This window comes from Lithobates pipiens, unplaced genomic scaffold (assembly GCF_037356315.1).
Source record: "Lithobates pipiens isolate NorthernLeopardFrog02 unplaced genomic scaffold, aLitPip1_a1.2 Scaffold_19, whole genome shotgun sequence".
Lineage (NCBI taxonomy): Eukaryota > Metazoa > Chordata > Amphibia > Anura > Ranidae > Lithobates > Lithobates pipiens.
This window is the reverse complement of record NW_027507764.1, coordinates 500657441-500674540: the sequence shown is the minus strand read 5'-3', so window position 1 is coordinate 500674540 and position 17100 is coordinate 500657441. Positions and strand designations below refer to the sequence as shown.

Genomic DNA, 17100 nt, shown 5'->3' with positions numbered 1-17100 from the left:
AAGGACACTTACCTGTCCAGGGCGCCTGTGAATTCAGCCCCCCGAGGCTGATACGTCCCTCGTATCGTTTCCCAGCGCCACCATCCTCAGTAAGGGAAACAGGCAGTGGAGCCTTGTGGCTTCACTGCCCGTTTCCTACTGCGCATGCGCAAGAAAGGCGCTTTGTGAATGGCCCCGTTGTGTTCTGGAACACACACGTCCCAGAAGGCAACGGAGCTGCTCGCCGAAGAGGAGGAAGCGCTGCGGAACAGGAATAGGCAGATTAGGAAGACTGCCTAGCAACAGGGTTTTTTTTTTTTAAGAATATTAATCCTATTTCCTAATCCTCCACTTTAATATCAAGTTAAGGCTCTTAAGTGGTTGTAAAGGCAGATTTTTTTTTTCTACCTTCATCCAAAAAAAAAAAAAAAAAAAAAAAAAAAAAATAATAAATCATTCTGCCTTTACAACCACTTAAAAAGGAAAAAAAAAATGTTTTTGCGATTTCTCCTCCGATATACAATGTATCTGTACTGTATCGATCGGGTACAGATTGATTGGATAAATTAAGTATAGCCTCCTATTACATTGTTTTAACAGTCAGATTGCAATGTGTATGGTCACCTTTAGTTCTCAATAAGGTGGGGAAGGTTGGGGGATGGAGCACAGGGGACACCTTTGCACAGCAGCATTGTCAGTCTGGGGGAAGGGGAGCGTTTGATGTACTAGCAGATTTAGATACACTGACAAACTGCAGAAAAACTCATGCTCACACTTACAGCAAATAGTCTTTTTTTTTCCTTTTGGGATAAAGGTTTTACATAAATAAAAGCTGATCATTGTAAGCTCCCCTGCCAGTGATAAATGGTTTATCGCCCGAGTAACAGATCTGCACCACCATATATTGCTCTTAAAATCTTCGGTTTATTAGTTAATCCACAATGAAGGAGATTTTAAGAGAAATATACAGTGGTGTGGTGGCAGAACTTCTGGCTCGCTTTGTCACGGCAAACTCAAAACCAGGAACCCGCTCCCTCTCTGCCCAAAAAAGGTGCCAAATGTGGCAACGAGGGGGGGGGGAGGCAGACAAGCAGAGCTTCCCCTTTTGGGTGAAGCTCCACTTTAAGTGGCAAAATGACTCATCTCTCGAATCCCCCTGTATCGCTGCTTGCATTCAATCCACTTTGGAATCACTTTAAGAAAACACAAATCCCCAAATGTTGTTCTAATCTATATGATAAGAAAATGCTGGGCCTAATCTAAGAACACAAGAAGATTGACTTACCAAACACCATCCTCCATAGTGCGGGGTGAGGTCTTGTGAAGGGACCTACAACAATACACATGAAGTTAAAAAAGCAAATATTTAAAAGACCATTGCTGAACATATTTATCTTTTTATTTATTTTTTTCCATGGAAGGTGAGCCTATCATGTGTGTGCATTAGGAGCGGAAGTATTCTGGTTTTGAATAGTATTCCCCTTTCTTCATTTTTTTTTTTTATGGCAGGTACTTAAAAATAATTAAAGACAAACCTCAGGCAAACTGTTAAAAAAAATATATAAAAAAAGTGAGCGGTTTTGCATTTTTGTCAAGCCAATTCTACAATTTCCACAGCCATGTAACACAGCACAGCCAGTCTAGCGGGGGAGGGAGCTGATCTATCACTGCTGGGGGTCTCCTCCCCAGCAGAACAGTAAAACGAGAAGCAGAAGACAGTGTTGCTAAACCCAGGACCCTGCATTCACTATATCTGGTCTCCCACAGTACACAGATCATGGAAATGCAATCATTTTAGTAAATACCTTTTCTCATCAGCAGTAAGATGGCCGCGGCAGCACCCGAGAGACGATCGAGAGATTGGCTTTGGGTGCCGACATCGCGGGCACGCTGGGCGGGTAAGTGTCACTATTTTAAAAGTCAGCAGCTGCAGTATTTGTAGCTGCTGGCTTTAAAAAAAAAAAAAAAAAAAAACGGCGGACTCCCACTTTAATAAATGTTTTAATGTAAGAAATTTTCTGCATCACTTATTTCATAAGGCTGCCTTCACACTGGAGCAGGCAGGCGTTGACAGTAAAACGCTGCTAGTTTTAGCGGCGCTGTTCGGCTGCTAGTGGGGTGCTTATAACCTAGCTAGTGGCCGAGAAGAGGTTAAATGCGCCCGGGAAGCGCCGCTGCCAAAGCGCATTGCATGCACTTCGTCAGTGGTGCCCATTCATATCAATGTGCAGGAGTGGTGGAGGAGCGATATACACCACTCCAAAGGTGCTGCTTGCAGGATTTTTATTTTTTATTTTTTTTTAACATCCTGCCATCTTCTCAGTGTGAACGCACTCAGACTTTCACACAGACTGCAGGGGAGCCGTTTTGCAGGCACTTTACAGGTGCTATTTTTAGCCCAAAAGCGCCTGAAAAACGCCCCAGTGGGAAAGGTGTCTGTTAGATTTTATGAGATGAAGGGGGGGAAAAAAAAAAAAAACGGCCATCGGCCACCACGATTTCTAAATATCGGCATCGAAAAAACCCATATCGGTCGACCTCTAATACACACTATTAGATTTTCTGCAGATTTTAGTCTTCAGATTTACCAAAACCATGTAGTGCAAGGGCCTGCGTGGTTGCAAACAAATAAAAAAAAAAAAAAACTCCTATATGGTTTTGGTAAATCTGAAGACAACAATCTGCAGAAAATCTAATAGTGTGTATGGGGGTCTAAGACTGCACATGCTTTGAAGAATACATTACAATACTTTACATCATCGTGGGAAGTCGTATTCTGTCTTAAGAAACTTTTGTATCTCTAGTAAATTATTTGTTTCTGATATTCTCATCGTGTGCACGAGGCTAAATAAGCTCACCTCTATGTCACTGTCTCTTGCTAACCACAGGCTCCTTGCATGATAGTACATTCTACTGGCTCCTTTCTACTGAGTGGAGCCAAGGACCAGACATAGGGTGCAGCTAGCAGTTGCAACATTTATATTGATACACCGCTTTTACCAATACACTTGGTTGCTTATTTTTACCTCCTTTTTTTGAATGTAAACCTTAAGTGGACTTTTCTTCCAATTTTAATAAAGAAATTTCCCAGTGGAAAGCAGTATTGCACTATATAATTTTTTTTCTTTGCCCTACGCGGTGGACGGAGAGGGATCTACAGCCGCTGAAGCCGAGAGATCGCTGCATACCTGAGGAGTGGACAACCCTCACCGAGGAATCGGAAGGGAATATCGCCCAGTGTGGGGGCTCTATCCATATACATGTCCATGTGATCTTTAGATCTGGTAAGCGGCCACCTGGTCATACTTTTTATTGCTTTGGCATTGGAATAAGTGTGGTGCTTTCATCTGAAGTGAGGAAAAGAACTTCTGCTACCTTGTCATTATTGGCTACTTTTTGCTACATCACAAAGGATTCTTTGAAGCTGGAAACTCCTTTGACTCATTGGGGGTTATTTACGAAAAGGCAAATCCACTTTGCACTGCAAGTGCACTTGGAAGTGCAGTCGCTCTAAATCTGAGGGGTAGATCTGAAATGAGTGGAAGCTCTGCTGATTTTATCATCCAATCATGTGAAAGCTAAAATGCTGTTTTTTTATTTTCCTTGCATGTCCCCCTCCGATCTGAGACTTTACTTTCAAGTGCACTTGCAGTGCAAAGTGAATTTTCCTTTAGTAAATAACACCCATTGTGTCAAATTATATTGACCCTTACTGAGAGTGATTTATCCGTATCATGGTCGTTTTTGGACACTAGTGTATAAGAGATTCATTTATATATTTTTTTTTTTCCCATAAATCATTTATATATTTATCCAATTATACTGTATTTAGAAATACCCATTTCATTTTATTTATTGTGTGGCATATTAAATTATTTCAGTCACTGATTTATTTACTTTTGGAAGTTTGTATTCTGGTTGTTCACTTGTTTATTTAGTTAAATAATTTAGGTTGTGCAATTGAAGTCTTTTCATAACCAAACACAAGCTGCATATTCAGGTTTTTTTAGTTGCAGCACCTTCCTTTTGCTTTTGTTGGTTTCTTGAGTGCCAAATCACTTACATGTATAATATAATTAGCACACACGCACATGCTTGACTAATTGTGGCTGGTTAGTGCGGATATTCTCCTTTAAACATTTTTGCCCTTAAGTTAAAGTTAAAGTTAAAGTTAAGTTAAGAAAATAAATAAAATAAAAATGGGCAAGTGTAAGGATTTGAGTGACTGACAAGGGCCAAATTATAATGGATAGACGACTGTCAGCACAACTCCAAAACTGCAGCTCTTGTGGGAAGTTCCCGGTCAGCAATGACCAAAAGTGCCTCAAGGAAGGAAAACCAGTGACCGGATCATTGGTGGTCAAGGCTCATTGATGAGCATGGGAAGAGAAGGCTGGCCTGTGTAGTTTGATCCAATAGATGAGTTACTGCAGATCAAAATTGCTGAAAAAATGAATGCTGCTTCCGATAGGTGCCCATGCTGACCCGTGTCTCCACAGCCAAAAAGCACCTACAATGGTCAAGCGAGCACCAAAACTGCACCATGGAGCAATGGAAGAAGGTGGCCTGGTCTGATGAATTCAAGAGTTCAGAAGCAAGGAGCAGGCCATAAGGCTTTCAGAAAAGCACCATAAGGCTTCATGTAGACTGGCTGCCCCTAAACTCATGTTTAGCAGCTTTTGATGTTTTTTTTTGCCAAAAGCCACTAAATACAACTCAAAAGCCTATATGTCCATTTACAGATAGGCTTTTTAGCAGAGCTTAGGAGCTGCCATGTTTAGTGGAAGTTTAACCTCCCTCTCCTGAATGCAGAAGAATCGCGTTCAGGAGAGGAACATTTTGGCCAATGACCTCTGAACGAGGCAAAAACTCATGTAAACCGTGATTTTTCCGCATCCAGAGGAGGATAGTGTACATGAAATCTTATTTTGCACTTCTTCAGTATGTCTTAGATGCAAATAATTGCACCCCAGTATCAATAATTGAATGTATTTTTATTTAATCCGAAGGCAAGCCCCTGAATTTGACTTGCAATTCCCAATAAAGCAGCACTCAGACTGGGACAGTGCCAGACAGGACTGGGATCCATTTGGGTATGCTGCAAGCAAATTTGTTGACAAGAAACATACTGATAGGAGGAGATAGCACAATGAGCACAAAGATGACCTCATCAGTCAACTGCTACTACTTGAAATGTGTGGGTGGAACGAGGACACCAATTTACTCCTGTAAATGTTAGTGGGGACCCTCACCTGGATGTGCTGTATTATACGGAAATCTCAGACCTATATGGATAAAAATCCCATGGGAAAAAAAAAAACATTTCCTATACATGTTTTGGTATTTGTGTACCGTATATACTCGAGTATAGGCCGACCCGAATATAAGCCGAGGCCCCCAATTTACCCCCAAAAAAACTGGCAAACTTATTGACTCGTGTATAAGCCGAGGGTAAGACATGCCTGTCCATCCCTGTGTGTGTGTCCGTCCATCCCTGTGTGTCCGTCCATCCCTGTGTGTCCGTCCATCCCTGTGTGTCCGTCCATCCATCCCTGTGTGTCCGTCCATCCATCCCTGTGTGTGTGTGTCTCCATCCATCCATCCATCCCTGTGTGTGTGTGTGTGTGTGTGTGTGTGTGTGTGTGTGTGTGTGTGTGTGTGTGTGTGTGTGTGTGTGTGTCCAGCCTACCTGTGTCCTGAGCCTTTGTCCCGAGCCTCCGTCCCGTGCCGAGCCTCCTTGCCTCCGTGCCTCGCCGCCGTGCCTCGCCGCCATGCCTTGCCTCCGGTCCCGTCCCGTCCCGTCCCGTGCCGTGCCGTCCTGTGCCTTGCCTCCGTCCCGTGCCCTCTTCGTTCGTCGGCGGCCATTGTAAAATTCAAAAGCTGCGCCGCCGCCTTCGCCTGTGATAGGCGGAACACTGAATTTCCCAGCAGCCTGTGTTCCGCCTATCACAGACGTCGTATCATCCTCGTCCGTAGTACGAGGATGATACGAAGTCCGTGATAGGCGGAACACAGGCTGCTGGGAAATTCAGTGTTCCGCCTATCACAGGCGAAGGGGGAGCCGGAGGCGCGGCTTTTGAATCAGAATGGCCGCTGTCTGTCTGCTCGACACGCTGATCGAGCGGGCAGACAGCGATGACTCGAGTATAAGCCGAGGGGGGCACTTTCAGCCTCAAAAAAGAGGCTGAAAATCTCGGCTTATACTCGAGTATATACGGTATTTGTCTTTAAACTCCTTGCCTGCAATTTCTGTATTTTTACGTCGTCGACTGGAGATTTATATGCATTTCATAACAATCTACAAACAGATACTGGCTTTCACGTGGAATAAATAAATACCTTACCATTAGGGAACGCTAAGACACTGATGATTAGAAAGAAGAAAATGACTGAAAGGATGCCTTTCCAAATATTGTCTTCTTGACTTGTGTTCTCCCTACAACACAGAAAGAAAAGGCATGTTGATAATTACTTATACAGCATTGTAGTTATATTGTTGTTTGTTCTACCAAACCAAAAAGTACATAGGTACATACAGACACAGGTTAGTTGGTATATACAGTGGGGAAAATTATTATTTGATCTCCTGCAGATTTTGTAAGTTTGCCCACTCACAAAGAAATGAACGGTCTATAATTTTTATCATAGGTGCATTTTAAATGATACAGAATATCAACCAAAAATCCAGAAAAAAAAAAACACAATACAGATGTTATAAATTGAGTTGAAGTTCAGTGAGTAAAATAAGTATTTGATCCCCAAGCAAAACGTGACTTAGTACTTGGTGGAGAAACCCTTGTTGGCAAGCACAGAGTTAAGACGTTTCTTGCAGTTAGTGACCAAGTTCGCACACATCTCAGGAGGGATTTTTGTCCACTTACAGATCTTCTCTAAATCATTAAGGTTTCTTGGCTGTCTCTTGGCAACTCAAAGTTTCAGCTTCCTCCATACATTTTCTATAGGATTAAGGTCTGGAGACTGGCTAGGCCACTTCAAGACTTTAATGTGCTTCTTCTTGAGCCACTCCTTTGTTGCCTTGGCAGTATGTTTTGGGTCATGCTGGAAGACCCATCCATGACCTATCTTAAGTGTTCTGGCTGAGGGAAGAAGGTTCTCATCCAAGATTTCACAATACACGGCCCCATCCATTGGGCCCTTTAGCTGAGAAACAGCCCCAAAGCTTAATGTTTCTACCTCTGTGCATGACTGTAGGGATGGTGTTATTATGGTCATAGTCAGCATTTTTCTTACTCCAACCACGGCAAGTGAAGTTAATGCCAAAGAGCTCAATTTTGGTCTCATCGGATCACAGCACTTCCTCCCAATCCTTCTCAGAAGCATTTAAAATGTTCATTGGCAAACTTCAGAAGGGCCTGTACATGTGCCTTCTTGAGGAGGGGGATCTTGCGGGCACTGCAGGATTTGAGTCCCTAGCGTACTGCGTTACCAATGGTTTGTTTGGCGACTGGTCCCAACTGCCTTGAGATCATTTACAAGCTCCTGCCGTGTAGTACTGGGCTGATCCCTCACTTTTCTCATGATCATCCTTACCCCATGAGGCGAAATCTTGCATGGAGCTCCAGACCGAGGGTTATTTTGTATTTCTTCAATTTGCAACTAATTGCTCCAACAGTGGTCTCCTTCTCACCAAGCTTCTTGCTGATGGTCTTGACCATTCTAGCCTAGTGCAGGTTTACAGTCCTGTCCCCGATTTCCTTTGGCAGCTCTTTGGTCTTGCCCATGATGGTGAGGTTTGACGGGAAGAAAGAGATTCTGTAGACATGTGTCTTTTAGGCCCCATACACACTATTAGATTTTCTGCAGATTTTTGTCTTCAGATTTACCAAAGTTGTGCAAGGGCCTGCCTGATTGCATACAACCTGAAGATCTTAAAGTTTGACCTCATATTATATGGTTTTGGTAAATCTGAAGACAAAAATCTTCAGAAAATCGAATAGTGTTTATGGGGCCCTATACACACACACACACACACAAACACACACAAACACACACACACAAACACACACAAACACACACGAGTTGTCGTTATGAGCACCTTCTTAAATTGACAGGGCTAATCTGTGTACCACATACTGTAGCCAGTCTGTGGGAGCCAGAATTATTGTTGGTTGGTAGGGGGATCAAATACTTATTTTACTCAATAAACTGCAACTCAATTTATAAAACATTTGTATCATGTGTGATTTCTCATCATCTATGGCCAGAATTATGATATCAAGAAGAGACTGTGTGCACCCAGGACTGCATGAACAATTACACTGGATCGGCCGCGGATAGCTGCTGTAGCCGTCAGCCTCTCATTGCTTTCAAAAAGGGCCGTAGCTAATCGCCTGGAACTCAGTTTGGGTCCCCTGCAATCAATCACAAATGGCCCCATTCACAAGTGTGTTGGTTTTGGAGTTGGGGGGGGGGGGGGGGGGGTGTAAAAGGTGGTCATACTCTACTAGATCTTCATTCACTCAAACACTCATATGAAAATTCTCAAAAGCCATTTGCTTTTAATATTCCTTTTTCATGTGAATGGACTTTCCCAAAAGGAAACCACATATGCCGTTAGAGATCTGATCTTACAAAATTTTCGATTGCCCTTTTAAGTCTTTTCAACACTGCGGTCAAAAACGAACGTAGATTAGACTACACTAATGATTATAAAATCTAACAAACATTCTTGAAATAAAAGTGAATTCAAAAAATTCTACTAATGTATAGATTCAATTATATAAATTAATAATAATTATTATAACATTTTATAATAAAAATAAATAAAATTACAGTATAGAATAGATTTAAGTATAAATCTAAGTCTCAGATTGACAGGGAAACTATATTTTATATCTCCTTAATAATAATGTGGCTCACTAATGAATTCTAAGCCTCCAAATCTTGGTTAAGGAGGCCATATAAGGACATAAGCATGGCTTTACCTTATACCAAAGGAATGTTATTGTTAACTGACCAAGTCCTTGAAGGGTCATATTGCAAAGGGATTGGGGTTGTCTATTGCTTATGCACAAGTCTTAATACCACAGCCCAAACTGGAATAAGTTAGTCTCATTCAGAGCAGCATCATGCAAATGTCTGGCCCGATTACCTGGTCATGCCTTTATGGGGGAAGGGGGACTCCGTGGCGAAACAGCATCTTTAGTTAAAAAAAGAAGAATTTTTTTTTTGCCTGAATCATACTTACATCTGTGGATGCAGCATTGGTCCGATATTGCATTTGTCCCCTGGCGCTTCTACACTGAGAACTGAGTGATGAAACACCACTGATCACTCGTTTTTCACAGCTCAGTGAGCAGAGAGCTGTAGACTGTCAGCCACAGCTCTCTGCTCTTCTCCCTCCTCGCTCATTGGAGCGCTGAGCTGTGGAGGGGATGGGAGGCGGGTGTCAGTCCAATCACCTGGTGGATCCAGACTCCGTGGTCGGGATGACGCGGTGCCTGGAGTGCCATTGGTGACGTCAGTAGATGGGGGACTTCAGTCCGCTCTCTGCTGAAAATGGGTCACAGGAGTGCAAAAACGAATTGGAGAAATACAGCCAAACGAGCTTAGGCTGAACTTCTCCTTTAAGTATTCTTGTCATATTTTCTTTATCTTTATCTGTCATCCTCTTTAATAAATGTTATTATAAGTATGTGTGTGATCTCTCTTTATTGAACACAACCCCAAAAGCTTTGCACATATCAACCTCCACCAGCCATTGATTATCAACACTGCTTTTCCCACTGAGGATGAGGCCTGAGTGCTCCGATTGAGACTTGTGTGCCCATGTAGACTTTGCACTATGGCGTACCAACTACACAATGACCACTGGCTACTTGGAGCGGATTCACTAAGGCTAGGTTCACATCCAGCATCTTGTGAACGTACGTTTTGATGCATTCTCATTAGTGGTGCACTGAAATGAAAATTGTGGACTGAAAATTCAGGAGGCACTTGGCCGATAACTGAAATAAACAGTTCTTTAACCACTTGAGCCCCAGACCATTTGGCTGCCCAAAGACCATAGCGTTTTTTGCGCGGTCGTGCTACGTGGATCCCAAACAAAATCAATGTTCTTTTTTCCCTCACAAATATGAAATTTTTTTACTTTTTGCTATAATAAATATCCTCCAAAAAATATATATAAAAAATGTTTTTCCTCAGTTTAGGCCAATACATATTCTTCTACATATTTTTGGTGAAAAAAAAAAAAATTTATATTATATATATATATATATATATATATATATATATATATATATATATATATATATATATATATATATATATATATATATATATATATATATATATATATATATATATATATATATATATATATAATGTGTGTGTTTGGACACTTTTGGCGCTATTTTGTGACCACATTTATACAGCGATCAGTGCGATTAAAAATGCACTGATAACTGTGTAAATGTGACTGGGACTGAAGGGGTTAACCACTAGGGGGTGCTGTAAGGGGTTAAGTGTGTCCTAGGGAGTGATTCTAACTGCGGAGGGGATGGGTTTACGTGTGACACGACACTGATGACCGAGCAGGGAGCTGTGATCAGTGTCATTAGGCAGAATGGGGAAATGCTTGTTTACATTAGCATTTCCCCCGTTCTTCCTCTCCATGAAACTATTACGGGTATCCCCATGGACAATCGAGTCAGTGGGACCCGTGATCACACTCACGGAGCTCACGTCGGGGTGGCAAATTTAAAGGGACGTACCTGTACGCCCATTTGCCTGTCCATGCCATTCTGCCGATGTAAATGTTTGTGCGGCGGTCGGCAAGCAGTTAAAAAACCCTTTTTTTTTTAAATTTAATAAAATGTGGCTGGCGTTTTTGCACTGAAGTCAATGAGATGCAATTTTGCATTGAAGTCAAAAGGATGCCGATAATTTTCGGCGGCCGATGCATTGGTTCACCCCCAATTCCCACCCCACTCGCATAGGGCAACCCTAGTTGTCCCAAAGAAGACTGTGTACCTTTTTTTGGACATTAAGCTTTGCACATTTTGAAAATATGCGCCTGGTTGCGGCGTTTGGGGTGTCATTAACAATGTACTCATTTACTTACCTTAAGTGATCGATTCATTCTACCCAGTGATGTGTTTCAAAGTCCCAATATTCCCTGTCCTTTACTGCCATTAAAAACAAAAGGCACTGCAATTGCGACACGATCCGTGAACGCGCACAAACATGCATACAGGTGTGAAGACATTCTAAATACACCCTGAAAAGTGTCTGTGATTGTTCCATTACAGCAGAAGATACTAAAAACAAATAACTCTTCCTGTCCAACAACATTTACAGAACCAAAATTCATAAAAGGGAAACAAGTAAAATCTGCTCATCAGCCAGCGACATATTTCTGAGGATTATACGGCTTTCTACCCGCCAGTGACTGCAACCAAAGATTGTAAGCCTGTAATTCTCGGAGAAGAAAAATCCCACGTCGTCTACAGTGACCAGCACAGCCCTACAGAACTCATGTGGCCACCCCTGGTCTACGTGCCATCGCACTACAGCCGGGCACAATCCACATCCCATGTTCACTGAACTTCCCCACACATTGCAATCCAATCAGTGAAAATAGATTTCCTACTAGTCATTATAGAGTCCTAAACCGTTATCAGAAAATGTAAATTCACTTCTCCAAAAAGGAACAGCCAAGACTGCTAGGAATCCAGATACTCGGTATATACACTCACCGGCCACTTTATTAGGTACACCTGTTCAATTGCTTGGTATCACAAATTGCTAATTAGCCAATCACACGGCAGCAGCTCAATGCATTTAGGCATCTAGATGTAGTGAAGATGACTTGCTGAAGTTCAAACCGAGCATCAGAATGTGGAAGAAAGGTGACTTTGAGCGTGGCATGGGTGTTGGTGCCAGGCGGGCTGGTCTGACTATTTCAAAAACTGCTGATCTACTGGGATTTTTACTCACAGACATCTTTAGGGTTTACAGAGAATGGTCCAAAAAAAAATAAAAAATGCCTTGTTGGACTTCAGAGGAGAATGGGCAGACAATAGTTCAAGATAATAGGCTCACATACCCACTGGTTACAACCAAGGTATGCAGAATACCATCTCTGAACAGAAAACACATCAAACCTTAAATCAGATGGGCTACAGCTGCAGAAGATCACAGCAGGTGCCACTCCTGTCAGCTAAGAATAGGAAACTGAGGCTACAATTCGCACAGGATCACCAAAATTGGACAATAGAAGATTAAAAAAACATTGCCTGGTCTGATAAGTCTCGATTTCAGATGTGACATTCAGATGGTAGGGTCAGAATTTGGCGTAACATGAAAGCATGGATCCATCCTGCCTCGTATCAACAGAACTTCGTTTAAATGCCACGGCCTACCTGAGTATCATTGCTGACCATGTCCATCCCTCCTATGACTACAGCGTACCCATCTTCTGATGGCTCCTTCCAGCAGGACAATGCACCATGTCACAAAGCTCCAATCATCTCACCACTGGACAATGAGGTCGCTGTACTCCAATGGCCTTCACAGTCCCCAGATCTCCATCCAATAGAGCACCTTTGGGATGTGGTGGAATGGGAGATTTGCATCATGGATGTGCAGCCGACAAATCTGCAGCAACCGTGTGATGCCATCATGTCAATATGGACCAAAACCTCCGAGGAATGTTTCCAACACCTTGTTGAATCTACGCCACAAAGAATTAGGGCAAAAAGGGGGGTCCAAGCCGGTACTAGGAAGGTGGACCTATTAAAGTGGTCAGTGAGTGTACAATTATCATGAGATGTAATGGAAAGACTCCTTATACAGCTTTGCTTACTTTGTCCGTATCATTCGGCCTGAGTCACGGGGTGAAAGGCCACCTTGGCCGGTCAGAAGCTACAACCTGATTTTCTAGCTCTGGACGAGGCGATCTAAAGCACGGATCAGACAAGATTCTTTAGCTCTAAGCAAACTATTGTGATAGAAAAGGTTTCATGTGGTTTCCAGTATGTGAAGTACCAGTAGTATTCATATCTTTCACATTTCAAGTATAACTAAAAGGCAAAACTTTTATTTGTTTTATTTTTGAATAGAGTGGAGAAGGATTTAGAACTCCTATTAGGTAATTATTGCTGTCTGTGCCCCCGTTTAACCACTTGCTTACTGGGCACTTAAATCCCCCCTCCTGTCCAGAACAATTTTCAACTTTCAGCGCTGTCACACTTTGAATGACAATTACGCGGTCATACAACACTGTACCCAGATGACATTTTTATCTTTTTTTTCAAATAGAGCTTTCTTTTGGTGGTATTTGATCACCTCTGCGGTTTTTAGTTTTTATTTAAAAAATTGAAAAAGACCAAATTTAAAAAAAATTTTTTTTTTTATATATTTTTATATTTTGTTATAAAATTTGTAAACAGGTAATTTTTCTCCTTCATTGATGTACGCTGATGAGGCGGCAGTGATGAGCACTGGTTGCTTACACTGATAGGTGGCACTTGTGGGCACTAGCAGGTGACAATGACAGATGGCACTGGCAGGGGGTACTGAATGGCACAGAGGAGGCATCTTTGCCTCCTTCCTCTTCGGGACCGATGTCCCTTTAACATAAGCCAGTGATCGGCTTTTTTCTCTCCTCAGAGGAGAAGGGAAAAAAAAAAAAAAAAACACAATCACTGAGCTTTTGTTTACATCATGTGATTAGCTGACAGCTGATCACATGGTAAGGGGCCGGGATTGGCCCCTTACTAGGATCGGTGATCAGCTGAGTCTCCGTGACTCAGTGATCACAGCACGCTCCCCGCGCGTGCACAGGGGAGGACGTCCTATGACGGCCTCCCGGAAATTGAGGTCTGCGCTGTAGCCATCATTCGGCTATGGCCCAGACCTCAACTGGTTAAACGGGAACTTCACTCTCCCAATCAACATTGATTATTTTTTTAATCCTTATGCTGGTAGCATTAATAAATAGGAAAGTGCATCATATTTACTTGTTTTAAACTTTTTTTACCTTCTTTCTTACTTCCTGGTTTCTTGTCTAGGCAAATGATGTCATACATCCCAGGAGCCTTCAGGAGAGGAGGAGGGGTTTTCTCAGCTAAGTATACTGGGGGAGATTTACTAATCAGGAGAGTGCAAAATTAGTGCAGATCTGCAGAGAAACCAATCAGCTTCCAGGTTTTATTGTCAAAGCTTCATTGGACAAGCTGACGTTAGAAGCTCATTGGCCAACATGCACAGCTGCACCAAATTCTGAGTGCTCAAGTTTTAGTAAGGCTTCATTGTACACGGGACGTTGTTCAACCTCTCCTGAATGATTTAACTTGACAGCTAGAAACCGGCGTCTAAAAACGACCGTTTAGCCGCGTAAAAAAAAAAAAAAGCGAACGAACGAAACATGGCCTAACGCGAGTTACCGCATTTGGCATTTGAAATGGCTCTAAACACAGCTTCTGAGCGCATTTTTTTGGGTTCCAAAAAAAGCCTCTAAGCGCCACTGCCTAGAAATGACTGTAAACGACCCTGTGTACATGTGAAGGCAGCTGAAAAAAAGCCCAACTGCTCCTATACAACCATCAGCAGTGTATACGAGGCCTAAATCTCCCCCCCCCCCCCCCCCCCCTGCTACATGCATGCTTGAGCTAAGGGCAGATGGATTCCAGAAAGTAAAATGCTACATTAATTATTTGCCTTTACTCAAGATGGGCACGGCCAGAAATGCTGGGGGGGGGGGGGGGTTCCAAAGTAATTTCTCAACAAACTAAAGCATGGAGATGTGGATGGATGGGGGAGATTGCTTTAAATATTAATAAAAAAGTTAAAAAGTGTTTTTGGTTAGTGGCGCTCAGATGCAGTGAACATCCGCTTTAAAGCAGAGCTCCACCCAAAAGGGGAAGCTCTGCTTATCTGCCTCCTCCGCTGCCACATTTGGGATCTTTTGGGGGGGGGGGGGGGTACCTGGTTTTTAGTGTAATGGAAATTTGTAAGTTCTGTATATAATTGCATTCTATTTTATATGTATTGCACACTGCCCTTACTGTGCACACAGCACTAATGCATGTTTTCAGTACATTTGCATTCTTTCGAGTCCTGATTAGAATTAGCCTGCCTACGTTACGCCCCTTCTTACCATAAACCTACAACTGTAATATTAATGTGACCTACGTAATCATATGTATAAAAACCTTCAATTGCATCATAATAAAGCAGAACAGTTATTTGGAAAGATGCCGAGGGTATCTTTTGTGTCTGTTCCCTGCTGCAGTAGTTATTAATTTGGAACCACTAATCAATATGAGGATAGGAGTTGCCTATCTATAAAATGTCCAGTTCAACAGGTAGCCGCTTCCACTTCTCCCCCACAACCGGCCATTCACATAGCACAGTAGGCTTCACTGCCGGTTTTCCTTAGCCAAGATGGCGGTGGTGGCACTCGAGAGCCAATTGAAAAATCCACTTGGTCGAGGACACCGCTAGATCAGTGGACAAGTAAGTGCCCCAATGTTCAAAGTCAGCAGTTACAATGCTTGTAGCTGCTGACTTATGTTTTCTGAAGGAGCCCGTTTACCATTATCATTGAAAGTAAAGGTAAAAAAAATCCCAAATTTTGGGTTGTCCCCAGAAAAATAACAGAGGGAACACTAGTTCTGGTGACCTGATGGCCCCAAGGTATTCCTTTAATTTACAGGGATTTCCTTTCACTTCCAGTCCTGGCTGTGGGACAGGAAGAGAAGGGAAATCTCCCCAATGGGACACAAATGACAAAAAAATAAAAAAATAAAAAAAAGGAAGAAGTTTTGCCTATAGTTCTACTTTAAAGTGGTTGTAAACCCTTACAAACCACTTTGACATACAGGTAAGCCTAGATTAAGGATTACCTGTAGGTCCAAGCAATATCTCCTAAACCTATATGGTTTAGGAGATATTTGCCCCGAAAACGAGCACCGCTGTCTACGGCGCATGCGCCGTAGACAGCGGCGCGCAGGCGCACTGAGCGCGGCATTCTCAGCGACGGAGCTGCCGCGCGTGTCGGCTCCCGTGCGCATGCGCGGGAGTGACGTCATCGCGGTTTCGCCAAATGACAGCGGCGGAGCTGCGAGACCCCACCAACAAGATGGACTACAGGGGACAGCGGTGACATAGTAGTCCATTATGCTTTGCCTTTGCAGGGAATGAAAGAGGAAGTAAACTCATTAGGGTTTTTACACACTGGATTGTACAAATTTTATTTGTGTGTGTGGTGTGCATGAAAATACAGAACAAACAGGATTAGATAGCAAGATTGTAACATGTATGACCTAAGATCCTCTAATCAGAATGTGTGTGTGTATCTTAGCATGTGGTTAGCTCCCATTGAGTAGACCGGCGAAGGTGACAAAACAGGATCTCTTCCCCTGCTGAACAGATGGCTGTCATGTGGAAGGCAATGACAGAGCTAATCCAACAAACCTCTGGGGAAAACCCCCAAGGAGGAATGTAATGACAGCCTGCATATAAAGGGAGGCAGTCCTCCCTGCCCCCATCCCATGTAACGTTATAGAGCTCATCCTGCCATTAACAATGCTCAGTATTAAGACCATATCTGATGCAACAATGTAACATCACCATAGAATTACAAAAATGTGTTTCTGCTGGTGTACTAAAACCTTTAAACTGGCCACACACCAACAGAATTCAAATGCATCTGCGAGCCACTCACATGTAATCTCACACGCAAGTGATTGTCCCCGGATGCTGGCAGTCTGCATTCAAGATGGATCACTCGCATGTGATTACTGTATAGGCGATTACATGCGAGTGGTCATGATTAGCTGTGGGAGCATCCCATTGTTTTCAATGGGGGTTGCCACTTGCAGCTGAACATTTACTTGTGTACTGCGTTGCATGACCGTGCAATTGTCATTTAAAGTCACGCAGTGCTGGATCGCAAAAAGTGGCCTGGCCATGGGGGGGGGGGGGGGGGGGGGGGATAAATGTTCGGGAGCTGAAGAGGTTAAAACAAACTGGGCAGCTCTGACTACGGCTTCTTTCACACTGGGGCGTTGCAGGCGCTGGCGGTAAAGCGGTGCTATATATAGTGGTGCTTTACCGTCGTTTTAGCGGCGCTATTCAACCGCTAGAGAAAAA

At 42.9% G+C, this 17100-nt stretch overlaps 1 protein-coding gene across 6 annotated transcripts in view; it reads right to left on the bottom strand.

Annotated features, from left to right (window-relative positions):
• Positions 1 to 17100, bottom strand: part of PTDSS1 (phosphatidylserine synthase 1) — a 131321-nt gene that overhangs the window by 47036 nt on the left and 67185 nt on the right. For all 6 annotated transcript variants that reach the window (XM_077493067.1, XM_077493069.1, XM_077493070.1 and 3 more), the window contains 2 exons: positions 6324 to 6415; positions 1265 to 1309 (listed from right to left, as the gene is read on the bottom strand). In XM_077493067.1, coding sequence (XP_077349193.1) covers positions 1265 to 1309; positions 6324 to 6415 — 137 coding nt within the window. The remainder of the gene's footprint in view (positions 1 to 1264; positions 1310 to 6323; positions 6416 to 17100) is intronic.